This window comes from Oncorhynchus kisutch, linkage group LG20, assembly GCF_002021735.2.
Source record: "Oncorhynchus kisutch isolate 150728-3 linkage group LG20, Okis_V2, whole genome shotgun sequence".
Lineage (NCBI taxonomy): Eukaryota > Metazoa > Chordata > Actinopteri > Salmoniformes > Salmonidae > Oncorhynchus > Oncorhynchus kisutch.
This window is the reverse complement of record NC_034193.2, coordinates 37,535,626-37,562,826: the sequence shown is the minus strand read 5'-3', so window position 1 is coordinate 37,562,826 and position 27,201 is coordinate 37,535,626. Positions and strand designations below refer to the sequence as shown.

The following is a 27,201-nucleotide window of genomic DNA, read 5'->3' as shown; positions in this document are numbered from 1 at the left end:
CTGCACTACCTGAGCCACTTGTGTGGGTTGTAAGACTCCGTCTCATGCTACCACTAGAGTGAAAGCACCGCCAGCATTCAAAAGTGACCAAAACATCAGCCAGGAAGCATAGGAACTGAGAAGTGGTCTGTGGTCACCACCTGCAGAACCACTCCTTTATTGGGGGTGTCTTGCTAATTGACTATAATTTCCACCTGTTGTCTATTCCATTTGCACAACAGCATGTGAAATGTATTGTCAATCAGTGTTGCTTCCTAAGTGGACAGTTTGATTTCACAGAAGTGTGATTGACTTGGAGTTACATTGTGTTGTTTAAGTGTTCCCTTTATTTTTTTGAGCAGTGTATAAGTCCTCCAATGTTTTGTTATCTTGGATGATCCGTCCTTGCATTCATAGCTTTGTCTATGAATTCGACAGTGGTTACATTTCTCCAGGCTGACTGCTTTGTTATGTGGATTTCCCCTTTAAATGGATAGTTTAACCTCATTATTGGTTTCCTTATCTTCAGACAAGGTAATACAGCAATCCTGCTTTGTTTTAGTGTCCCTGGCCACGGTCTCTAAATGATAACTTATTTTTTTGAGCAGTGTATATATGTATTATAATGATAGCGACCCACTTAAAAAATAAATACTATAACAATGTCCTAACACCTAGCTAATCCAAAATATCTGCTGCTGCTTTACAATGTGTGACTCTAGTGTATGAGTGTTTACTTACGATATGTGTGTATTCTGTTCCTGTACTTTCCTACAGGGGAGCTTCATGGACCCATGTCTGTGGGTTGTGTGGCTGGTGACGGCCAGTCGTACATCCTATTCTGTGACTTCTTTGATCGGGTCATTGAGGCCTACCAAAACCACAAGATCAGCAAGTTACAGGAGAGTGACTTTAATCATGACAACTTAAAGGTACTGTAGCGTGGACACAGTCTGGTCTTATAAGTGTATCTCCATTTCACATAACAAAATGTAAAATATTGTTAAAAAAAAGTTGCATTTGAAGGTTTCATCATAATCCCAACTATAACGTTTCATGCTTTTATGAAAAAGTTAACATGTGCCACATATCGCTTGGACTATTCAAACGATTTTAGTGTGCCACACTTCATAACAGACCTACCAAAGATGTGTGATTTGACATGTCATAAAAACTGTTGATAGATGTTATGTCAAGATCTCAGTAATGTTTATGACAACTACAGGGGCTTGCGAAAGTATTCACCCCCCTTGGCATTTTTCCTATTTTGTTCCCGTACAACTTGGAATTAAAAAAAACATACATGAAATTTGACCATTTAAAAAAAAACTTGAGCGTGCATAACTATTCACCCCCCCCCCCAAAGTCAATAATTTGTAGAGCCACCTTTTGCAGCAATTACAGCTGTAAGTCTCTTGGGGGTATGTCTCTATAAGCTTGGTGCATCTTGCTACTGGGATTTTTGCAGATTCAAGGCAAAACTGCTCCAGCTTCTTCAAGTTGGATGGGTTCCTCTGGTGTACTTTAAGTCATACCACAGATTCTAAATTGGATTTAGGACTAGGTTTTGACCATTCCAATACATTTAAATGTTTCCCCTTAAAACACTTGTGTTGCTTTAGCAGTATGCTTATGGTCATTGTCCTGCTGGAAGGTGAACCACCGCCCCAGTCTCAAATCACTGGAAGATTGGTCAGAATTGAAGGAATGATGGATGGTGCTAAATACAGGGAAATTCTTGAGGGAAACCTGTTTCCCAGTCCCTGCCGATGAAAAACCAGGTGTTCTTGGGGTAATGAGAGGTGTTGGGTTTGCGTCAGATATAGCGTTTTCTTGATGGCCAAAAAGCTCAATTTTAGTCTCATCTAACATGAGTACCTTCTTCCATATGTTTGGGGAGTCTCCCACATGCCTTTTGGCGACCACCAGTACATCCGTATCAGATGTGTAAATGCTTAAATGTGTTTAAATGCATTTATTGCTCGCCATTTATTCGCTCTCTCTGTGTGTGTGTGTATGGCTGGCTGATTAATGTATACTCTGTGTGTGCGTAGGGAGGTGATGATTTTGACCGTGATTACGCCTTGAGCTGCGAGGTGAGTGTGGTGCGCGGTGTGGATGACTTCGGCTTTCCGACACACTGCAGCCGGGGAGAACGTAGACAGCTCTTCATGCTGGCCAAGAAAGGTACTGCGTGCTCTGATCTACAGTAACAACATAGCACAAATATTACATACAGTGCAGGTTTGATGTCAATTCCAATTTAATTTAAATTCAGTCAGGAAGTGGATAATATACTGTTAATTAAATTCACATTTTTAAATCTTCAAGTTATGGAATTGAAATACATACATTTTTTAATTGGAATTAAATTGGAATTGTAAAAACATGATATTTTAGATTGAAATTCAATTTTCCTACATTTCCCAGTTAATGGAATTGATGCACAGAGTACCAAACATGTACTGTAGGATTTGTTTTACTAATTTCAACATCTATTCCTATATTTACAGTATAGCTAGGCTGTCTGAACAGTGACATAAATTAGAATTAGAATTGTTGGGGATAATATTGAATTGGGAATTCAATTACTGGAATTGACCGAACATTGGAATTCAGAGGAATTGAATTTTCTCTGAATTCAAAGACTGACCTGGAATTTGAATTTAATTCAATGGAGTTTACAGGGAGCAAGAACAGAATTAAAATGTAATTTGTGGAATTGACCCAAACTCTGATACAGTGTGATACTTTATCCTCAACGGAAATTAAAACCAAATGTAATTGAGCTCATTAACTCCAGCAGTTTAAGTTGATATGTTTTAGGCTATTCATTTACATTTAAAGAATAACAATGAATATGAGGGCTGCTATCAATTTTAATCATCTTGAGGACACCAAGCAAAAGCAATCAATGCTCCTTCTCACACAGTAGTTTCAAGTAACATTGTAATGGTACATGGAGTCAGAAGGAGTATACACTATTTCAGGGGTGCACAGCTCAAGGCCGAGTTCCACAGCTCGGCTGGTTTTCGCTTCACCAAATTGATGTTACCGAATGGCCCAAATAGAAATCAGTCACTAGCTAAAAGGCAAGGACAAAAATCTGCAGAACTGCTGTCATCGAAGAATGGAGCAGAGCATCCCTGCACTAACCAATCCGACCTATAGCAAACATGATTGATTGACACTTCTTCCAGCTCTGGACCAATTGGCAGAGGAGTTGCCAGGGAAGCTGTACTCAAGGGCAGAACTGTCACAAGACAAAGACGACAAGGGAGTGACCGTGGGAGCCCCTTCCCTTTCCCAGTTGAGGAACGGGGTGGCCCGTGACTGGCCTGACTCCAGAGCTGTATGGTCAGTGCTGCTCTTTAAGTGCCACTGGCATGTTCCTTTCCTTACAACCTAAATCATTTGTTGTGTGTGCCGTTGACCTTTTTTATGCACTAATATTCTTTGTGCAATGAAAAATACGTAAAAATAATGTCATGTTCACACGTTAATGTTGCAATAACTGCTCTAGGGTCTGTTTTGCCTTTTAGTCCACAGTAGTTGTAAACTGGATGGAGAAGTAAAACAACTGCTCTACGGCATGTTTTGCCTTTAACAGTTCGTTACTAATCTAGTGGAGAAGTGAGGCAGTGCACTCTTCTTGTAAGTATAGGAGTAAATCATCATGAATATCTGTTTAAATAAACCCCATATTATTCAAACCATTTTAAAGAAGCAACAAAAAATATCATGGTGTCACAAACCCAGCTGATTCTGTAGCTCGACCCAGGTCCTGTGATTAATCAATATTACTCAAAATGTACAAACAGTACAACCCAGTTAGATGGTGCCTTTACACGATGGGCCTTCTAACAGATTAAAGCTATGTTTCCAGCAAAACAGCAGCACACCACTTGTTTTAGTATATGGCTGAGGGACGAGGCTATATCGAACTACTCTCACACTCATAACAGCACTCTAGATGCAAGGACTGGCCCTGTAAGTCCATTGAACACGGATACTGTTGTGATGACCATTACCACTCTGCAGGATCAGTAAAGATGGGACCCTGGTGGTATGGGTCAACATTGACGACCACCTCAGATTGGTGACCACGCGAGATGACGCCAACATCGCAGAGGCCTTCCAATGTATCTGTGTCAACATCCTTAAGGTTGGTACCCCTCGGAAGACACAGATCCTGATTGCATGATTACCTTAAAGTGGAACTGACAGCATTTTAGCAACATGAAATCGTATTAAAATCAGTTCATAAACAGAGGACGAATATGAGTTTTTTTAAGCGAGCACTTTTCTATTCTTATTGTTTTAATTTAGTTTATATTGCAACAATAATAACATTATTACACATCAATACATGGACATTCCGGTGAATACAATGACATTTTTTAAATAATATAACACCAGGCGAACCCGACCCCAAAAATTAAAAAATTCAGGACATCATTAATATGTGACATTAACATTAACAGAGACATTACTTCTAATAATTTTTCCAACTTAAGTTTCAGGGATTTATACAATTGTAACAGTTCAATGAAAAAAAACTACAAAATTAGGAATTTATCCACCCCATTTACATTTGTGAATATAATATTTGGCCAAGAGAATAATAATGTTAATAAAATAGTTATAATCGGAATTACAAGGATATGTATAATGCCATTTAACATCAAAGGTAAACATAGGTCATTCTAGAGATTTTACACACAACAATTCATGAAACCACTTAGACAAAGTCATTTCCCATTTTTCATAAATTATTTAAAAGTTTGGGAATTATGTATACTAAGGCATTTGTGAAAATGCTACAGAGCAACATTGATTGGGAACGCGGCCGTGCGCTTGGACTATGAAGAGACACTGCAGTAAATACAACCTAATAAAAACATCTGTCTCGTCCAGGACCAGAGTCTACGCAGACCGATGCGCCAAAGCCAATCAGATCTAGTCTGACCATTTTACTCGCCCTAGCAGAGCTGGTTATGCGCTTTACATGTTATCCAGAGCGTTCGTGACTAACTATTACCAAAGACTGTTATAACTAAATCAATATAAACCACAGTTTTGTCGTTTCAAATGGAAACAAATGAGTCAAGCACAGGCTAGCGACATCATATTCAAGCACTCCAGCATATTTTCCTTAGGCAACACCTAGCCTGCGAAGTGCAATAACGCAATTAGCCTTTGCACCCCGGCCCTTCTACACAACACAATTTGGGAAAAAATCCATGTTGTTCCATCTTCTCCCACTGCCTGCTACGGGGCTTCCTTTAACTAGCATTTGGTAATGGATGGAAACGTCAAGCGGATGCCTCACATTTATACATCAAGTGAAATATATCTGTCTCATTGTTCTAGCTGTGCAATTACTTTCTCCGCCTGTTTACAGACACCGATCCTATTGAGCGGATATTGCGCATTCGTAAATTCATCAGCCATTCTGCGCTCTGGGACATAGAAGAGTGCTCTGAAATCTGAGTAGATAAAAAGGCCAGAGTGAATGCGCGAACGCAAGAGATATGTTAACTGAATAACAGTCGTTTAAGTTCTTGCTAGCTAACCAAATGATACCTGCATCTCTAGCTGTGTATAGGCACCGAAAAACGATACGGAGGGGGCAAAGTCACTCACTCACTCCTCCAATGACATGACATCCTCCTAGCTAGCTATCTAGCTAACGTTAGGCTCCGTAATCTTAACTTGCTACATAAATATACTGAACAAAAATATAAACGCAATATGTAAAGTGTTGGTTCCATGTTTCATCAGCTGAAATAAAAGATGCCAGGAATGTTCAATAGATCAAAAAGCTTATTTGTCTCAGATTTGGTTCACAAATGCCTTTACATCCCTGTTAGTGAGCATTTCTCCTTTGCCAAGATAATACATCCACCTGACAGGTGTGGCATATTAAGAAGCTGATTAAACAGCATGATCATTACACAGGTGTACATTGTGCTGGGGACAATAAAAGGCCACTAAAATGTGCAGTTTGTCACAATGCCACAGATGTCTCAAGTTGCTGACTGCAGGAATGTCCACCAGAGCAGTTGCTAGAGAATTGAATTGACAGTTTTATCAAATTTGGCAGTAAGTCCAACCGGCCTCACAACCGCAGACCACGTGTAACCATGCCAGCCCAGGACCAAAAGCCGCGGCCCTTGCAGAGCAAGGGGCACAACTTTTTTTTTTTTTTTTTTTAGCAAGGGGCACAACTACTTCAAGGTCTCAGAGCGTGTGACGTCACCGATTGAAACGCTATTAGCGCACACCCCGCTAACTAGCTAGCCATTTCACATCGGTTACACCAGCCTAATCTCGGGAGTTGATAGGCTTGAAGCCATAAACAGCGCAATGCTTGAAGCACAGTGAAGAGCTGCTGGCAAATGTACGAAAGTGCTGTTTGAATGAATGCTTACAGGCCTGCTTCTGCCTACCACCGCTCTGTCAGACTGCTCTATCAAATATCAAATCATAGACTTAATTATAACATAATAACACACAGAAATACGATCCTTGGGTCATTAATATGGTCAAATCCGGAAACTATAATTTTGAAAAATAAAAACGTTCTTTCAGTGAAATACGGAACCGTTCCGTATTTAAATCTAACGGTTGGCATCCGTAAGTCTAAATATTGCAGTTACATTGCACAACCTTCAATGTTACATCATAATTACGTAAAATTCTGGCAAATTAGTTCGCAACGAGCCAGGAGGCCCAAACTGTTGCATATACCCTGACTCTGCTGGCAATGAACGCAAGAGAAGTGACACAATTTCCCTAGTTTAATATTGCCTGCTGACATGAATTTCTTTCAACTAAATATGCAGGTTTAAAAATATATAATTCTGTGTCTTGATTTTAAGAAAGGCATTGATGTTTATGGTTAGGTACATTCGTGCAACGATGATGATATTTTGACTCTGTTGATGATACCATGACTCTGTTGCACAGAACGCAAGAGAAGTGACACAATTTCCTTAGTTAAAAGAAATTCACGTTAGCAGGCAATATTAACTAAATATGCAGGTTTAAAAATATATACTTGTGTATTGATTTTAAGAAAGGCGTTGATGTTTAGGTTCACATTGGTGCAACGACAGTGCTTTTTTCGCGAATGCGCTTGTTAAATCACTCGTTTGGCTGATTCAATGATAAATTAACAGGCACCGCATCGATTATATGCAACGCAGGACAAGCTAGATAAACTAGTAATATCATCAGAAATGTGTAGTTAGCATAATCACTAGTTAAGAGTGACTGTTTTTTATAACATACGTTTAATGCCAGCTAGCACCTTACCTTGGCTCATTGCTGCACTCGCATAACAGGTAGTCAGCCTGCCACGCAGTCTCCTCGTGGAGTGCAATGTAATCGGCCATGATTGGTGTCCAAAAATGCAGATTACTTGAAAATCGGCCTAATTAAATCATCCATTCCGATTAAATCGGTCGTCCTCTAGTATGGATGTCCAATCCAAACTTCTGTGGTGGTGAAAAAAAACAAAGTCTATTACTAGAAATTTAATGGGGCAAAACTAATAAGCTATGACCGTCTCTTGTTGTCCAGTTGGAGGCACTGTACAAAAAGCTGAGGCACCCATTCATCTGGAAGCAGCAGCTTGGATGGGTAGTGAGCTCTCCAGCAGATGTGGGGACCGGCCTGAGGGCTAGCGTTCGTGTCAAGCTGCAACACCTGCCCAGACACAAACGTCTGGAAGACGTCCTCAGGAGACTGCGCCTCCGCATGGACAACACCGGTAATGCACATGGACGGGCTGAAATTGTTTTAGTGAAAACTAATTTGAGTAAAAAATAAATCTATTCTGAATTTCAGCACTTCCTTGGCACATTTGACAGAGTTTTTGTACAATTGGCAAAACATATATAGGTCATGAATCATTCTTCTAGATATTCTGATGAGTATAACTCTAGGTGTAATATACACTACATATACACAAAAGTATGTGGACGTCCCTTCAAATTACTGGATGCGGCTATTTCAGCTTCACCCGTTGCTGACAGGTGTATAAAATCGAGCACATAACCATGCAATCTCCATAGACAAACAGGAGAATGGGCTTACTGAAGAGCTCAGTGACTTTCAACGTGGCACCCTCATAGAATGGCACCTGTCCAACATGTCAGTTCGTCAAATTTCAGCCCTGCTAGAGATGCCCCAGTCAACCAAGTGTTGTTATTGTGAAGTGGAAACAAGCTCACAGAACGGGACCACCGAGTGCTGAAGCGCATAAAAATCATCTGTCCTCAGTTGCAACACTCACTACCGAGTTCCAAACTGCCTATGGAAGCAACGTCAGCACAATAACTGTTCGTCGGGAGCTTCATGAAATGGGTTTCCATTGCTGAGCAGCCGCTCACAAGCCTATGATCACCATGCGCAATGCCAAGCGTCGGCTGGAGTGGTGTAAAGCTTGCCGCCATTGGACTCTGGAGCAGTGGAAACACGTTCTCTACTTCACCATCTTGCAGCCCGAAGGACAAATCTGGCTTTTCGGATGCCAGGAGAACTCACCAATGCATAGTGCCAACTGTAAAGTTTGGTAGAAGAGGAATAATGGTCTTGGGCTGTTTTTCATGTTTCAGTTCCAGTGAAGGGAAATCTTAATGCTACTACAGCATACAATGGCATTCTAGAACAATTCTGTGCTTCCTACTTTGTGGCAACAGTTTGGGGAAGGCCCTTTCCTGTTCCAGCTTGACAATGCCACCATGCACAAAGTGAGGTCCATACAGAAATGTGTTGTCGAGATCGACGTGGAAGAACTTGACTGGCCTGCACAGAGCCCTGATTTCAACCCCATCGAACACCTTTGGGATGAATTTTAACACAGACAGTGAGCCAGGCCTAATTACCCAACATATGTGCCAAACCTCACTAATTCTCTCGTGAGGGAATGGAAACAAGTCCCTGCAGAAATGTTCCAACATCTAGTGGAAAGCCCTCCCAGAAGTGAAGAGGTTGTTATAGCTGCAAAGGGGAGGACCAAGTCCACATCAATGCCCACGATTTTGGAATAAAATGTTTGACGAACAGGTGTCCACATACTTTAAGTCATGTATTGTATAATGTGTGTGTATATAGTATCTATATATGCTATAAGTTAGTTACTTTAAATTATTTTAGTTTTTTTTCCAAGGATAAAAAAAATATACTGCTATAATTTCCTCCAAATTGACAAGCAAGTCCTTACATACCCTACTTTAATATGGTCGAAATAACTGAAGTTCTTACCTCTTTCTCCTTAGACTGCAGTGAAGTGTATAACATCAGTAATGCCCAGACAATCGGCTTGGACGAGGTGGGGTTCACGCAGCTAGTGGTGGACGGGGTCAAGCTGCTCATCCGCATGGAGAAGAGGTTAGAGGGGGAAGAGAAAATCGATGATCTGGTGCCTTTACAGAAGTAGAGCTGAGGAAGATGGGAGGGAAAGGGACTCCTGTCCTAATCAACAAAAACTTCACATTTTAGTAGATTGACTGGGAGCGTGCTATTGCGAGAATGACATGATCATGAGTTTTTCTAAAACCAACAATGTTTTAACAGCTGACTTTGTTAATGTTGATTGTACTGTGTTCTAATTCAATTAACACTGTGACATAGGTACAAAGACTTATTGCATTAATATTGCATAAAAAAGTAAAATACTTTTCAAAAGTTCCAAATTGTGCTTATGTGCTGTATATAAAAACTGTTTGACTTCAAATATTTTTGTATAATTTCACCTGTTTGCTTTCAGTATGACGTTTGGTATGGCCACACACATTAGGATAATCATGAGCTACAGAGCAATATACACTGCTCAAAAAAATAAAGGGAACACTTAAACAACACAATGTAACTCCAAGTCAATCACACTTCTGTGAAATCAAACTGTCCACTTAGGAAGCAACACTGATTGACAAATGTCACATGCTGTTGTGCAAATGGAATAGACAACAGGTGGAAATTATAGGTAATTAGCAAGACACCCCCAATACAGGAGTGGTTCTGCAGGTGGTGACCACAGACCACTTCTCAGTTCCTATGCTTCCTGGCTGATGTTTTGGTCACTTTTGAATGCTGGCGGTGCTTTCACTCTAGTGGTAGCATGAGATGGAGTCTTACAACCCACACAAGTGGCTCAGGTAGTGCAGCTCATCCATGATGGCACATCAATGCGTGCTGTGGCAAGAAGGTTTGCTGTGTCTGTCAGCGTAGTGTCCAGAGCATGGAGGCGCTACCAAGGAGACAGGCCAGTACATCAGGAGACGTGGAGGAGGCCATAGGAGGGCAACAACCCAGCAGCAGGACCGCTAACTCCGCCTTTGTGCAAGGAGGAGCACTGCCAGATCCCTGCAAAATGACCTCCAGCAGGCCACAAATGTGCATGTGTCTGCTCAAACGGTCAGAAACAGACTCCATGATGGTGGTATGAGGGGCCCGACGTCCACAGGTGGGGGTTGTGCTTACAGCCCAACACCGTGCAGGACGTTTGGCATTTGCCAGAGAACACGAAGTTTGGCAAATTCGCCACTGGTGCCCTGTGCTCTTCACAGATGAAAGCAGGTTCACACTGAGCACATGTGACAGAGTCTGGAGACGCCGTGGAGAACGTTCTGCTGCATGCAACATCCTTCAGCATGACCGGTTTGGCGGTGGGTCAGTCATGGTGTGGGGTGGCATTTCTTTGGGGGGCCGGCACAGGCCTCCATGTGCCTGCCAGAGGTAGCCTGATTGCCATTAGGTACCGAGATGAGATCCTCAGACCCTTTGTGAGACCATATGCTGGTGCGGTTGGCCCTGGGTTCCTCCTAATGCAAGACAATGCTAGACCTCCTGTGGCTGGAGTGTGTCAGCAGTTCCTGCAAGAGGAAGGCATTGATGCTATGGACTGGCCCGCCCGTTTCCCAGACCTGAATCCAATTGAGCACATCTGAGACATCATGTCTCGCTCCATCCACCAACGCCACGTTGCACCACAGACTGTCCAGGAGTTGGCGGATGTTTTAGTCCAGGTCTGGGAGGAGATCCCTCAGGAGACTATCCGCCACCTCAACAGGAGCATGCCCAGGCATTGTAGGGAGGTCATACAGGCACGTGGAGGCCACACACACTACAGAGCCTCATTTTGACTTGTTTTAAGGACATTACATATAAGTTGGATCAGCCTGTAGTGTGGTTTTCCACTTTAATTTTGAGTGTGACTCCATATCCAGACCTCCATGGATTGATACATTTCCATTGATAATTTTTGTGTGATTTTGTTGTCAGCACATTCAACTATGTAAAGAAAAAAGTATTTAATGAGAATATTTCATTCATTCAGATCTAGGATGTGTTATTTTAGTGTTCCCTTTATTTTTTTGAGCATTGTATATTTCTATACAAATTACAAAGCTCTTTCCAGGACGTATCGTTCCTCGGGTTATGTTAAACCGATTGGCTGTGAAGCCATGGTTACTCACACAAAATTGAATAGTCAATACTGGTAAAAAAAAATAAACAAAATGACACCAGACATTTGCTTGAGACTCCTTTCAAGTAAGCTTTAATATTGTGCACGAGTGAGACTGAATCTAGATGACTCAAGCTTTCCTCGCATGTATGTTGTGGCAGGAGGGCTTTCGGTGGGGGGAGGGGTTAATGGAGATGAAAAGGGCGAGGCATAATCATTTACATTTCTTTAACACTTTCCGCTTCTCCTCTACACTTGACGTGCTAAGGCAACACAATAGACATCCTCTCTGGAAGTTGTACTGTTAACAATTAGGAATATGCATTTTTCTTCCACGTGCAGTACCCCCTCCAACCCCCCCTGCTCCCATAATGCCACAGAAAGTCAGCGGTGGAGATTTCTCGCTCAGCTTCCAGAAGGACTCACAGCTTTTAACCTTGTTTTCATATATATTTTTTTTAACCACTCGCCTTTGCTTTTTCCTTTCTATTGTGTCTTTTGAAATGAGGAAATAAAATGTCTGCATTCTGTTTCCATTCTCTACGCTGCGTTAAAGGGTGCGGTCTATAGGCCCATCTCTCATCTTTACAGTAATACAACATGGAATACCATTGCACAGTTGACCCTCATTACTTTTCATACAAAATAACAAGTAGAAACGTACCAGCACTAGTGGTTATTTTACGTACTCATCGCAATCACTAATGACAAAGGGGAAAAACCTAAAACAAAATAAAAATGTGTGAAACTAGCTATATCCTATTTTTTTTCTCGTACAGGTGAATGCCTCAGAAATACCAAGCAGCACATTAAAAGGCATAATGTGGTGGAATAAATACAATATATTTTGCAAGAAAATAAAATTGATCACAAAACAAGTCAGACAGGTGTCGCACAGTAACTACCAATTAACTGCAGTTTAGAAGGAAGGAAGAGAAACAGAGGGATATAGTCACTAGTGAGGTCAAACTGCTTGGGCATCACTTTGTGTGAACCCTTAAAGCTTTGGGCATTCTCAAGCAGAACATGAGATATTTGAGGCAGTTATAATAATTGATGTCACTTCCTGACCTAGAATGGTGGCCGGTGCATTTATGCTACTAAAAGACCACGAAGTGTTTTGAATGGGTAGTTTTGTCCCAATATTTGTTTGAAGAGCATTTGATTAATCATTGAGCGCAATGCCAGCGACAACTGCAACACCGTGTAAGACTGCATAAAGCGGGACTTTATGAGAGCGGGATTAAAATTGAGTGCAACTGAACAATTTGTGGTGCTGCTAGTCTACAATGTATATTTGGGTTCTCAAAGATAATTAAAGGACATGGTTCGTCACACATCTAAGATCCCTTATGTAAATTCTATGCAATAAACAGAACATTTTAAAACTGCAGTGCTAACGTCATCATTCAGCTACGCTACATGAAAGAGGGTTGTGAGAATGGCCAAAATAGTGCATTAGGAGGAATGACTTGATTAGGGCTTTGGGATGTGTAGAGTTTTGCTTTTCAACACAGATCACGTCACTCGATCTATCCTGTATTGGGAAAGGAACTTATTTTCCATGAAAAGTAAAAAATAAGCTTGTTTTTTTTCCTTTTCCCCGTGATAATAAAAAATGTTTTTTTTTTCCCTTCTAAACATTCAACTTCAGTGGAGGCAAACAATCTACAAATATGTCAACAAGAAGGAAAGAACTCCAAACGAAAAGAAAAAAATACAATATGACACATTTAAACACTTTCTGTACAGAAACTCAAGACTATACAATACCTGCAGACATTATGCTGAAGAGTCCTGTTTTATACAACTCCATGAACAATACAACAAAACATTCTCTATTTTATTTTATACTGTACATGTGGAAAAAGTAGCTTTGCAGTCTCTTATTTCAACCCCCTTTAATGGTAGTTTAGCAATGGAATTGAAATTTTGCGGGCCATTGATACAAATGTTTTCATATCATTGCAATAATGGTCAGTTCTCACCTCTTGTTATAATCAACGATTTTGTAATGCAGGGGTTTGCCTTGGGGAGGAAAAATGGGAGTGTATTTTGTCTCGATTCACAATATGGCAGTAGCCTCGAATAGCGGTAAACTCAATATTGCGGCTGACTCTTGGGCCCGACACGTGGGGCGCCCGCAAACTCAAGGAACACCAGGATTACGTCCTCTGCCCCCTCCGTTTTCAGTGTTGTATGTTAATTCTCTTTAGTTTGTTTAGTCTTCCCAAAAGTCACTTTTCACAGCTTGAGCTCGTTGGCCACTTTGGACGCAATATTCTTGAAGGCGATGGACGTGCCTGAGATCCGCTTGAAGCGCACGCCGTTGAGTGAGAGGCGTGGCAGCTTGCACACCTCCATCTCCCATTGGACCAGACTGTCCTGGCGGGCGTCGCCGTGCACGCAGAAGAGCATGAAGCGCTCGCGCTGCTCGTAGTCGCAGTTGTTGGCATCCAGGACCTTCCGGATCTCGCGCATCATGTCGCCGGGCTCCATGGATGAGGTAGTCTTCATGCTCCATGTGAAGCGCAGTGAACGGGGTTTGGAGTCCCGGGAACCGTCCTCCTTGGGTTCCCCTGACGCGCTCCTGGAGAGGAAAAGAACACAGGCAATAGTGTTAATTGAATGGGAGATAAGTAGGTAGACGCAAAACCCCAAAAGGTTGGTGAGGTGCTGACCATCTTTTAAAAATATATTTTTAAAAGAGTCATATGACGTGGTTGGGAGTATATAGAGCGTGCGACTATTTATTTTTCAAAGAGGGCATAATAGAGGACAAAAGGTAACGCACCGAACTTATATAACCCATGTGTTGGGACCTCGTAAGACTGACAACTGAATGACTCATATTTTATTCAAAGATTACGCACCTATTACTTATTTCCGTGTAATACAGACTCAGATCAGACACTTCTAGACAGTTTAAACACACACATGGCCCACCAAGGTCTAGCAAGAACATGGTATTCAGGGTCACGCCACTTAGGCACAAAAAGCACAAACACCACCGCTGTGTGACAGAGTGCATGGGGACAAAGTACACACATAACAAAGAACAGCACAACAAGAGTGAACCGGTGACATTCGCTTAGGATCCTGAGATTAGTAGTGACCCTCATTGACATGCCATGCTTTCATTTCGAGGTTGTTGCTTTTTCTGCGGGCGGCTGTGCCGATGCCTCACCTTGGGGGTTCTGTACTGCCACTGGCCTCTCCTTCAACCGTGGCCCTTTGGGAAGCAATCAGAGTTCAGAGTTCAACAGAGCAGTGGAAGGGATCGCCAGTGTACACACAGACGATGGGATATGTGAACGTGAAAAGGAAGAGGGTGGGATGGGGTCAAACCTATAAACATACACGGTCACGCGACTCAACTCGTTCTGGGGAGGCAACTGGCGAGGACTGCCAAAAAACCAACATGACACGTATATTGGCAAGCAAGCTAAAACGGAGGATGATACAATGTGGAAATCATGTGAACAGAGAGAGATGGATGATAGAAGTCATCTACAGTACACAACACACTCAAACCAAAGAACGAAACAAGAAGTCGGAAAGTGAGTGCAGGTGTCTGTAAACTCCAAGGCATCACAGGCAAGGCATCTCGGGAGTCTCAATCTCACTCTGTTAGTGGTGCAGGGTCAGATAGGGGGGTGGATAATGCGGAGCGGTGTAGTGCCCCGGCACAGTGGATTTTGGGTGGGGAGGGGATAGGGAGAGGGGTTAGGGAAGGGGGGCTGGCACCAGGGCATGAATGATTGCATGTCGTTGAAGAGGGCTTTTAGAATGGCGATGAAGAGAGGGTGTGGAGGTGAGTCATTGTGGGGATATAGACATGGTAACCCATTCTGTGCGCTCCTACCTCTGGCCAGCCCTGAAAGACATAGTTCTATAAAAAAAAAAACACTACAAAAAAAACAATGAAAGTAGTAATTTTTAAATAAATTGGTATTTTTGTTTTTTTTGGAGTGTAACTATGGATGGAAACAGAAAGGCAGAAAAGGGTGTTGTGGAAATGTTGTTCAATGACTTTCTCATAATGTGGCAGACATGTACGATCAAATGGTGATGGGTCCACGACGTCAGCAATTCGATCCCAATGTTCCATTAACAAATTATGTGCTTAAATACACGTTACATACGCTTTCAGCAATAACGCTAAATTCACTATGGGCTGATTGAAGGCACTAAGAACCAACTAGTTCATACCGGTTGGTTCATAACCAGTTCATACCTACTACACATGGAAAGTCTGATTAACAATTGCTCTCAACAAACTATAAGAACAAAATCAAAACATTTCATCTTAAATAAAAAATCTTCATAAAAAAATGCACATTGATTGCTACAGTAGCATATGATGAGTGTATAGAACCTCTCAGTTATGCAGGCAGGCTGCAGTGTGATAGGTTAGTTTGTCATGCTCTAAGGGTGGAGCCCCGGGCTGGTGATAAAAAGCAGGCTCATTTTACCCAGTGCCCTTGACTGACTGCAGCACGGTCACAGATACTGCAGACTTCACACTCTGTGTGTGTGTGTGTGTGTGTGTGTGTGTGTGTGTGTGTGTGTGTGTGTGTGTGTGTGTGTGCGCGTGTGCGCGTGTGTAAGAGAGAGAGAGACTGCATGCATTTATGTATGCGTGTCTATGCCTTTGCGTGTGGTCCTGCAAGTGTGTGAGCATATCTTTAAGCAGCCCACGTCTCTCTCAGACCAGAGCCTGCTCACCGCAGGCTCACCTAGGGGAATAGGGCCTGGACACGACATCTGTGGGCTTAGCGCTCCGGGGTTAAGTTTACCCTAGGAACAGATCTATGATCAGCTTTACCTCCCCCAATCCTAACCTCAACCATTAGTGGGAAATGCTGAACTGACCTAAAATCAGTGTCTAAGGTCAACTTCACCTGATGCAGGATTGAGAGAAAGAGGAACCCAACCACACACTATTATCCCTCTCCACACTCAAAGCAGCCTTGTACCTTACATGGTACCCTAGTAAAGAACTACATATATTGACTAGTACAAAATATGCAGCTGTTACTTTCAATATCCGATGCAAACGCTGGGTAAATATGGCCCTAAGGAAGGGAAACATGAGACATGATATTGGGGTCAATTCCATTTCAATAACGTCAATTCAGGAACTAAATTGTAATTGCAGTTTACTTGCCGAATTGAAATGGACTTGACCATACTCCTGCAGTTTAGTATTGTAAATATCAGACCTGAGTCAAATACATTGTCAGATACGTTTAAATAACGGAGATGTGCCCGGTACAATGAAACCTATAGAATGGGCCCAAAATTGCCAACTCTGCTCAGCCTTGCACGCAGTTGTGGATAAATCAAGCGCACCTACAATACTTCAGGGTAGGCCATCTGACTATTTGTCCCAGGTTTGGCAAACATATTGGTATGGTGCATTTTCCGCCCATTTCCACTGACCTGCGGACAAACTTGGAGGTGATCTTGCCGATGATGCCCGTGGAGGTGCCCCTGCGCGCCTGGGACAGAGCCCCCGTGTCATGGGAGAGTGTGGGCGAGGCGGGCGGACCGTTGTAGGTGGCCGAGCGGCGGTCGCGAAGTTGGGCCCCGTGGAAGGTGGAGCGGCTGGAGGAGCCGCGGGGGAAGCGTGTGCGGTCAGGCGGCGTGGCGGCCGTGCTGCTGCTGATGCTGTGCGCCGACGGCGAGGCCGTGGGAGGGCTGCGGAGGGAGAGGGGAAGAATAGGTGCAGGGAAAGAGGAAGTAGAAAGAAGATATAGATAAGAAATATCACCTATTTCTTCCCTCACCTAATATCAAGACATTAGTAGTAATAGAACATTAAACAAATTCAGTTCCATCTCTGACTTCTAGGAAATAGTATCGTAGGGCAATGAAAAAACATGGGTGTCCTAACAAGTCATTTCTCACAGTTCCTCAACCCTCCATTGTCTTATACCTTTGCTCAACTCTAAATGTACCCCTACCTTCAGGCACTACATTTGACCTATATACTAGGCGATGTCAGAGGAAGGCCCAAAAAATGCTCAAAGACTCCAGTCACCCAAGTCATAGACTGTTCCCTCTGCTACCGCACGGCAAGTGGTAACGGAGCACCAAGTCTAGGACCAAAAGGCTCCTTAACAGCTTCTACCCCCCCAAGCCATAAGACTGCTGAACAACTAAACTAATGAAATGGCCAATGGACTATTTACATTGACGCTCCCCCCTCTTTTTTTTTTACACTGCTGCTACTCGCTGTTTATTATCTATGCATAGTCACTTTACAAATTACCTCGACTAACCTGTACCCCCGTACCTTGACTAGGTACCGGTACCCCCTGTATATAGCTTCATTGTTATGTGAATGTATTGTGTTACCTTCTGATTTTTTTACTTTAGTTTATTTAGTAAATATTTTCTTAACTCTATTTATTGAACTGCCATGTTGGTTAAGGGCTAGTAAGTAAGCATTTCACATTAAGGTGAAATACCTGTATGTGTATGTGACAAATAAAATGTGATTAGACCTGAAGAAAAACATTTATAGGGTAGGTATTAGTAATTCATATAACTTGGGCCCCTTCCTATTTGGGACTTGCTCCCCTCTCACTCTCTCTAGCCCCCTAGCTCACCCCTTGTACTCCGCGTTGTCGTCTATGGGAGGCAGTGGGGACTTGATGGGGTGGCCCGACGCCGACATGGACTTGACATGACGCGGACGGGTGGAAGGGACAGCTGAGGCTGCCCCTGACGACGGCGAGGAGCCACTGGCCGAGCCTGACATCTCAGTCAGACTGAGAGAAAGACAGCGAGAGACCGAGAGACAGAGAGCAGGACGGTGAGAGAAATAAGGCGAAAGAAAGGGGTAGAGAGGGGACAAGAAGGATCACAGGAGGAAGAACACGAGGAAAGCAGGAGAGAGGGGTAGAGAGGGGACAAGAAGGATCACAGGAGGAAGAACACGAGGAAAGCAGGAGAGAGGGGTAGAGAGGGGACAAGAAGGATCACAGGAGGAAGAACACGAGGAAAGCGGGAGAGAGGGGTAGAGAGGGGACAAGAAGGATCACAGGAGGAAGAACACGAGGAAAGCGGGAGAGAGGGGTAGAGAGGGGACAAGGATCACAGGAGGAAGAACACGAGGAAAGCGGGAGAGAGGGGTAGAGAGGGGACAAGAAGGATCACAGGAGGAAGAACACGAGGAAAGCGGGAGAGAGGGGTAGAGAGGGGACAAGAAGGATCACAGGAGGAAGAACACGAGGAAAGCGGGAGAGGGGGATAGAGAGGGGACAAGAAGGATCACAGGAGGAAGAACACGAGGAAAGCAGGAGAGGGGGATAGAGAGGGGACAAGAAGGATCACAGGAGGAAGAACACGAGGAAAGCAGGAGAGAGGGGTAGAGAGGGGACAAGAAGGATCACAGGAGGAAGAACACGAGGAAAGCGGGAGAGAGGGGTAGAGAGGGGACAAGAAGGATCACAGGAGGAAGAACACGAGGAAAGCAGGAGAGAGGGGTAGAGAGGGGACAAGAAGGATCACAGGAGGAAGAACACGAGGAAAGCGGGAGAGAGGGGTAGAGAGGGGACAAGAAGGATCACAGGAGGAAGAACACGAGGAAAGCGGGAGAGGGGTAGAGAGGGGACAAGAAGGATCACAGGAGGAAGAACACGAGGAAAGCGGGAGAGAGGGGTAGAGAGGGGACAAGAAGGATCACAGGAGGAAGAACACGAGGAAAGCGGGAGAGAGGGGTAGAGAGGGGACAAGAAGGATCACAGGAGGAAGAACACGAGGAAAGTGGGAGAGAGGGGTAGAGAGGGGGCAAGAACAGGGAGAGAGTCAGTTCTGGAGTCACACTCCAACGCCTACGTATTTAGGCAGGTAAACATTGTCAACAGCAATCAAAGCTGCAAACGTTATCAACAACAATCATCCCCATCGCCCTCCTCACCTGCTGTCCTTGCCATTGGGAATGGCCGTGTAGTGATCTGTGCTCGACCGCTCACACACGTACGTGTTCCTCCTGGTCATAGCGTTGCTGTTCTATGGGTCACACACACGCACACAGACACGCACACAGAAACACACAGCCTTTAATAACTTAATTCACAATGTAGACTATTTCTGTTCTGACCATCCCACAAAATAAAAACCATAATGGAAGCAAAGCATCTAGTGACTAGTTATGACTAGTCTGATAGGTTCTAAATGACTTTGGGAATGACTAACTTTCCTGTACATTTTGTGATAGAAAACTACTTTGTGCCAGTCATCCCCTGCTTATTTGGAGGCAGAAACAGTAGCCCTCTGAATATTATAATGCATAGCATTTTGACCCCCAAAAGGGCACTTTGATCTCTCACCCCTGAGGCGGTGGATGACTTCTTCCTCTCCTGTGCCACCAGAGGCGAGGTGGGCACGTCAGCCTTGGAACCGGCCGTGCCAAGCTTGTGGGCAGCATCGCCCTTGTCGCTCTCCACGCTGTTGGCCTGCGCCCGCTTGGTGTAGGACATAGACGGGGGGATAGAGGGCGCCACTGAGGAGCCACAGAGCAATGACAACAGCATGGACTTTATTTTTTAAACAAGGAAGTCCCCATTGTGGTTTCCGCAGAGTTAGGGCAAATATCATTTAACTTCAGTCAATGCAGAACGTTTATATAATAATGCTAGTTGAACAGTTAAAACTACATTTGTGTGTTTTATTGACTGGCATCCACCTAAAATACCTACTGGCGTTAAGTAATTAAACATTTCCATTGGATGTACTATATTAGGCCACATGTAAAGAAAGCTCTGCTTGCACGTGTTGCACACGGTTCAAGTGTAAAGGGAACTTCCTGAGGCTAATCAGTTCAACTTAAAGAGATATTTCAGGATTTTGGCAATGAAGCACTATCTACTTCCCCAGAGTCAGATGAACTTGTTTAGTTTGAAGGAAGTTGCCAACTACCATTAGCGCAATTGTTAACTACCATTAGCACAATGGCTGGAAGTCTATAGAGCCCCACAGTGGAGGTGTCATAATACCCATAACACCTAGTAGTCAAACAGGGAAATGATTCCAATCATTTCTCCACAATTCATTTTTACCATTGGGAATTGTAGAAACACTTAAAATACGGGTTGTGTTTCGTGTAGGCTAACCCTGGCGTGACGTTTTGATAACTATGTAAATTGCTCTCGGACAAGATGACTTATATATTCCATTTACTCTCAGATTCAAAAATACTCATTAGCATCAAAGTAGACATCATGCAAGACTACAAATCCCTGCATGCCTCTGCACGTCATCTCTAGCTGACACCTTTGCTAGGAGTGTCCCCTTTGGTGGTGTCAATTTAAAACTTGCACAAGACATTTCACAGAATTGCCTATTTAAAGAAATGTAGCCAATTTATTCATTACTACATTTAGCTAACATAGTTAATCCACATAATCTTACCTTTGCCTCGACTCATCAGTCTCATCCAGATCACCATAGCATTTGTAGTTATTTATGATAACCACATTAGCAGCTAATTAGAATGTCCTTTTTGGGGGTTAAATACCATAAAAGCCACCTTGTCCTAGAGAGATTAACACGGTAATCAAAACATTACGCCAGGGTAAGCCTACACGAAACACAGTCCTTATTTTAAGTGTTTTTACAATCCACTATGGGATAGATAATGAAACCATTTCCTTGTTTGACCGCTAGGTTTTATGGTTATTGGTTTGTACTGCGGTACTCTATGGGAAGAGAGTACCGCAGTAGACAAGGGCTCTCCAACCCTGTTCCTGTAGCTTTTTTTAATCCAACCCCAGTTGTAACTTACCTGATTCAGCTCATCAACCACCTAATTACAGTGCTTTCAGAAAGTATTCATACCCCCTTGACCTAGTCCACATCTTGTTGTGTTACAGCTTAAATTATCCCCCTATCCATCTGTACACAATACTCCAAAATGACAAAGAGAAAACATGTTTTTAGAAATGTTTTCAAATGTATTGAAAATTAAATATATACAGTTGAAGTCGGAAGTTTACATGCAGCCAAATGCATTTAAACTCAGTTTTTTCACAATTCCTGACATTTAATCCTAGTAAAAATGTTAGGATCACCACTTTATTTTAAGAATGTGAAATGTCAGAATAATAGTAGAGAGAATGATCCATTTCAGCTTTTATTTCTTTCATCACATTCCCAGTGGGTCAGAAGTTTACATACACTCAATTAGTATTTGGTAGCATTGCCGTGCTTCACGGATGGGATGATGTTCTTCGGCTTGTAAGCCTCCCCCTTTTTCCTCCAAACATAACGATGGTCATTATGGCCAAACAGTCCTGTTTTTGTTTCATCAGACCAGAGGACATTTCTCCAAAATGTACAATCTTTGTGCCCATGTGCAGTTGCAAACCATAGTCTGGCTTTTCCAAGGTGGTTTTGGAGCAGTGGCTTCTTCCTTGCTGAGCTGCCTTTCAGGTTATGTCGATATAGGACTCGTTTTACTGTGGATATAGATACGTTTGTACCCATTTCCTCCAGCATCTTCACAAAGTCCTTTGCTGTTGTTCTGGGATTGATTTGCACTTTTCGCACAACAGTACTTCATCTCTAGGAGACAGAATGTGTCTCCTTCCTGAGCGGTATGACGGCTGCGTGGTCCCATGGTGTTTATACTTGAGTACTATTGTTTGTACAGATGAACATGGTACCTTCAGGTGTTTGGAAATTGCTCCCAAGGATGAACCACACTTGGAGGTCTCCAATTGTTTTCTGAGGTCTTTGCTGATTTCTTTTTGATTTTCCCACGATGTCAAGCAAAGAGGCACTGTGTTTGAAGGTAGGCCTTGAAATCCATCCACAGGTACACCTCCAATTGACTCAAATGATGTCAATTAGCCTATCAGACACTTCTAAAGCCATGACATAATTTTCTGGAATTTTCCAAGCTGTTTAAAGGCACAGTCAACTTAGTGTAGTGTAACTTCTGTCCCACTGGAATTGTGATATAATTGTTGGAAAAATGACTTGTGTCATGCACAAAGTAGATGTCCTAACCGACTTGCCAAAACTATAGTTTGTTAACAAGACATTTGTGGAGTGGTTGAAAAACGAGTTAATGACGCCAACATAAGTGTATGTAAATTTCCGACTTCAACTGTATATCTATCCTACCCTGCCTTTCTAAGGTCTTCGAAAGCAGAGTTAAACAGATCACCGACCATTTCTAATCCCACCGTACCTTCTCTGCTATGCAATCTGGTTTCCGAGCTGGTCATGGGTGCACCTCAGCCACGCTCAAGGTCCTAAATGATATCATAACCTCCATTGATAAGAGACAATACTGTGCAGTATTCATAGACCTGGCCAAGGCTTTCGAATCTGTCAATCACCGTATTCTTCTCAGCACATTCAACAGCCTTGGTTTCTCAAATGACTCCCTCTCCTGTTTCACCAACTACTTCACAGACAGAGTCCAGTGTGTCAAATCGGAGGGCCTGTTGTCTGGACCTCTGGCAGTCTCTATGGGGTACCACAGGGTTCAATTCTCGGGCCGACTCTTTTTTTCTGTATACATCAATGTCGTCGCTCTTGCTGCTGATCCACCTCTACGCAGACGACACCATTCTGTATACTTCTGGCCCTTCTTTGGACACTATGTTAACTAACCTCCAGACGAGCTTCAATGCCATACAACTCTCCTTCCGTGGCCTCCAACTGCTCTTAAATGCAAGTAAAATTAAATGCATGCTCTTCAACCGATCGCTGCCCACACCCGCCCACCCAACTTGCATCACTACGCTGGATGGTTCTGACTTAGAATATGTGGACAACTACAAATTCCAAGGTGTCTGGTTAGGCATCTCCAATCCAAAATTAAATCTAGAATCGGCTTCCTATTTCGCAACAAAGCATCCTTTACTCATGCTGCCAAACATAACCTCGTAAAACTGAACATTCTACCAATCCTCGACTTTGGCGATGTCATTTACAAAATAGCCTCCAACACTCTCCTCAGCAAATTGGATGCAGTCTATCACAGTGCCAATTCTTCCTTTGGCCACCTTTCCTTCCAGTTCTCTGCTGCCAATGACTGGAACGAACTGCAATAATCACTAAAGCTGGAGATTCTTCTCTCTCTCACTAACTTCAAGCATCAGCTGTCAGAGCAGCTCACAGATCATTGCACCTGTGCATAGCCCATCTGTAAATAGCCCATCCAACTACCTCATCCTCATACTGTATTTATTTAGCTCCTTTGCACCCCAGTATCTCTACTTGCACATTCATCTTCTGCACATCTATCACTCCAGTGTTTAATTGCTAAATTGTAATTATTTCGCCACTACGGCCTATTTATTGCCTTACCTCATTTGCACACTGTATATAGACTTTTTTCTATTGTGTTATTGACTGTGTTTGTTTATTCCATGTGTAACTCTGTTGTTGTTGTTTGTGTCGCACTGCTTTGCTTTATCTTGGCCAGGTCGCAGTTGTAAATGAGGTCGCAGCTGGAATTTGTTCTCAACTAGCCTACTTGGTTAAATACAGGTGAAAAAAAAGACAAGCTCTGTCAAGTTGGTTGTTGAGCTAGCCAGCCATTTTCAAGTCTTGCCATAGATTTTTCTAGCCGATTCAAGTCAAAACTGTAACTAGGCCACTCAGGAACGTTCAATGTCAGTCTTGGTCAGCAACTCCAGTGTATATTTGGCATTGTGTTTTAGGTTATTGTCCTGCTGAAAGGTGAATTTGTCTTCCAGTGTCTGGTGGAAAGCAGACTGAAACAGGTTTTCCTCTAGGATTTTTCCTGTGCTTAACTCTATTCCTTTTTATCCTAAAAAACCCAATGCAGCCACCACCATGCTTGAAAGAATGAAGAATGGTACTCTCGTGTTTTCCCCAAACATAACACTTTGCATTGAGGACAAAGTTAAATTCTTTGCCACATTTCTTGCAGTTTTACTTTAGTGCCTTACTGCAAACAGGATGCATATTTTGGAATATTTTTTATTCTGTTGAGGCTTCCTTCTTTTCACCCCGTCATTTAGGTTAGTATTGTGGAGTAACTACAATGTTGTTGATCCATGCTCAGTTTTCACCTATCATAACCTTTAAGCTCTGTAACCGTTTTTTTTTTAAAGTCACCATTGACCTCATGGTGAAATCCCTGAGGGGTTTCCTTCCTCCCCGGCAATTGAGTTAGAAAGGACGCCTGTATTTTTGTAGTGACTGGGTGTATTGATACGCCATCCAAACTTCACCAATGCCAGTGACACACAATTTAATTTAATCAATTTTAAATTCAGGCTGTAGCAACAAAATATGGAAAAGGTCCAGGGGTGTGAATACTTTCTCAAGGCACAACAAGGTGAACTACATTAGGGTTGGATTGAAAACCTACAGGACCGTAGCACTCCAGGAACATGGTTGGAGAGAGCCCTGCTCTACTAACTATAACTTGCTTTATATACTGGACACAGAGACATAAAAATGCCAAAATCCATAACTCTTTAAGCTACGATTAGCCAATATATTATAACTATATTTTCTTTAATAATGGTGATAAAACTCAAGTCTTGTGCCATGAGATTCAAGACGGTCGACAATGCCGTCCTTACCATGGTCGCTGAAGCGCCGCTGCTTCTGGTTGGCCGATATGCTGCGTGTGACCTTGGAGTGGGCAGGCGATTGGCTGGAACTGTTGTTGGCCTCGCTGCTGGGCCGTGACCTTTGACACAGGTTGCTATTGGACAGCGACTCGCTCCCCTCAAACTGTCCAATGAAAGGAGGGGGGGGGCATTTGAAAAAACAAAAAGAGCCATTGCACACATTATAACGTGGTGGTCATGTAGACTTAAAGGTAGACTGCAATATGCCATCAGTGGGGCGAATTCCTGTTTAGAAATCAACAAGAAAATTCTAACCTACCAAGACCGCCACTATTGGCTCTTCCCATGCTTCAAGGGAGGGCGTACATTGGGAAGAGGAAATAATGGCAGTCTTGGTGGATTAGAATTTTGTTGTTGTTGATGTCTGGTAAGCAGGAAGTTAACCGCTGTGTATGATTATTTCAGTCTAAAGTATAGCTTTAAAACACAGTTTAAACTATAATTTTGACCTCATGGACTGTCAGTCCTTGATCCATATCTCCTAATAAAAATTTGAGTGTGGTTGCCCCTTCCCTCAGCTTTATAGCAAACCAAGTGGTGAAGCTGCCGTTTTGTGGATTTCAAATAAAGGAGTAAGTCTTTAATGTGCGTATCCATAGGATACACATGAATTGTTTGTTTGTGAAGTCTGTCATTATTATGGCTATAGCCCATGTCTCACCTCGGCTGGTTTCCTGCCCAAAAGGAGGTAAGTGGCCATGGTCTCATCGTACTTCTGTCCTGTTAACGCATCTGTGATGTCCTCTTTGGGGAAGCCCATGGTTATCATCAGTTCTGTAGGGAGAGAGGAGGGAACATAACACAATGAATGAATGGCATGAACAGGGTAGTAATATAATGTAACACCTGAAGTTCCCTTAAGAATAATAACATTATTCTATTTTATCATATTGTGGCATGGAATTGATATTTTTCATAAAATATAGCGTGTTACAAAACAGCCCATAAGTGAGGAAGGGAGAGAATCCAATCAGACTTTCATGATATTGGGCGTGTGTGACTGACCTATCCGTTTGGTGTCGTTCCAGTCGGGTTCCGGTTCCTGATGGGGCTTCAGCTCCTCCTCCTCATGGCCCACGTTCATCCAGCGGTCTCTCATGATTTGCTGAGGGGCAGACAGACAGTTAGATGGACCAATGGACAAAGAGAGACAAAGATAGAGAGGACTAAACAGCTTCAGCATAGTGAAAAACATGATACTTTGTACATCTGTATGCTCATGTTGGATTTAGTAAGATGTAGAAGAAAAAAAAAACTGAGCAACACATCAAAGTGTTCCAGCGTCTAGAAGCCATCTGTTTAACATGTCTTCTTTAGTTCCATGAAAGCAAAGTGTAGATGTGAACTAGAGATTTCTATATCTACATGTCTGTATGAGCATGCACATGTGGTATGTGTTTGAGTCTAGAAGCGTGTGTCCATGCATGTGTGTGTGACCGTACATTCGCGTATGTGTCAGTGTGTGTTGCTCGCACTCTCTTACCTCCAGGCTGCTCCGTTTGCCAGGGTTGAGCACCAACAGTTTCTTCAGCAGGTTTTCACAGTCTGTAGACATGTAGAACGGAATACGATACTTCCCTCGCAGCACTCGCTCTCTCAGCTCCTATGGAGGGATATAGAGAGTAGAGGTTTTGGTTGAGTCTCTAGACATGTAGAAAGGAATACGATACTTCCCTCTTAGCATTCGCTCTCAGCTCCTACACAGGACAATTAACAATAACAGTGGATGAGACTTTTTGGCCAAAGGAAGAGAAAGACTACCACTCAACACTTTATTTGGCATGAAAATGTTAAATATGTAATTGGACCATGTCAAATAGTGTGACCAAAAACAGTGTTTTGTTTTGCAGTACTGTATAAGGCCTACGTAACTTTAAGTGTGACAAAAAAAACGTTCTAGCAATGAGAACTGTGGAACAACTGAAACAGCAGTATTTGACTACGGTAGCAACTGAAGGAGAATGATGTGTTCCACATCAGAAATAAGTGTCTCCACACACACCTCCCCTTGGGAGAATCAAAGGGCATAAAGGATGACCTCCAGACTACCGTCCATCTCGCTTTATCCTTACATCTGTTCCATACATCCATCCCATGCCCCACCACACAATC

The 27,201-nt window shown here is 43.0% G+C and overlaps 2 protein-coding genes across 5 annotated transcripts in view; one reads left to right on the top strand and one right to left on the bottom strand.

Moving 5' to 3' along the window:
- zgc:172076 overlaps positions 1–9,724 on the top strand; it is an 18,513-nt gene extending 8,789 nt beyond the window's left edge. Inside the window, exons 4-9 of the mRNA XM_020467876.2 lie at positions 757–911; positions 2,034–2,166; positions 3,180–3,336; positions 4,021–4,144; positions 7,567–7,756; positions 9,267–9,724. Coding sequence (XP_020323465.1) covers positions 757–911; positions 2,034–2,166; positions 3,180–3,336; positions 4,021–4,144; positions 7,567–7,756; positions 9,267–9,427 — 920 coding nt within the window. The 3' untranslated portion in view covers positions 9,428–9,724. The remainder of the gene's footprint in view (positions 1–756; positions 912–2,033; positions 2,167–3,179; positions 3,337–4,020; positions 4,145–7,566; positions 7,757–9,266) is intronic.
- A 1,801-nt stretch (positions 9,725–11,525) lies between these two features.
- LOC109875518 (serine/threonine-protein kinase MARK1) overlaps positions 11,526–27,201 on the bottom strand; it is a 94,554-nt gene continuing 78,878 nt past the window's right edge. For 2 of the 4 annotated variants that reach the window (XM_031798887.1, XM_020467843.2), the window contains 10 exons: positions 26,573–26,692; positions 26,095–26,194; positions 25,751–25,863; positions 25,039–25,192; positions 19,798–19,970; positions 19,386–19,477; positions 18,073–18,234; positions 16,901–17,158; positions 14,643–14,687; positions 11,526–14,045 (listed from right to left, as the gene is read on the bottom strand). In XM_031798887.1, the coding sequence (XP_031654747.1) occupies positions 13,700–14,045; positions 14,643–14,687; positions 16,901–17,158; positions 18,073–18,234; positions 19,386–19,477; positions 19,798–19,970; positions 25,039–25,192; positions 25,751–25,863; positions 26,095–26,194; positions 26,573–26,692 (1,563 nt within the window). In that variant the 3' untranslated portion in view covers positions 11,526–13,699. The remainder of the gene's footprint in view (positions 14,046–14,642; positions 14,688–16,900; positions 17,159–18,072; positions 18,235–19,385; positions 19,478–19,797; positions 19,971–25,038; positions 25,193–25,750; positions 25,864–26,094; positions 26,195–26,572; positions 26,693–27,201) is intronic. The other 2 variants (XM_031798890.1, XM_020467844.2) reach the window with 1 other exon arrangement.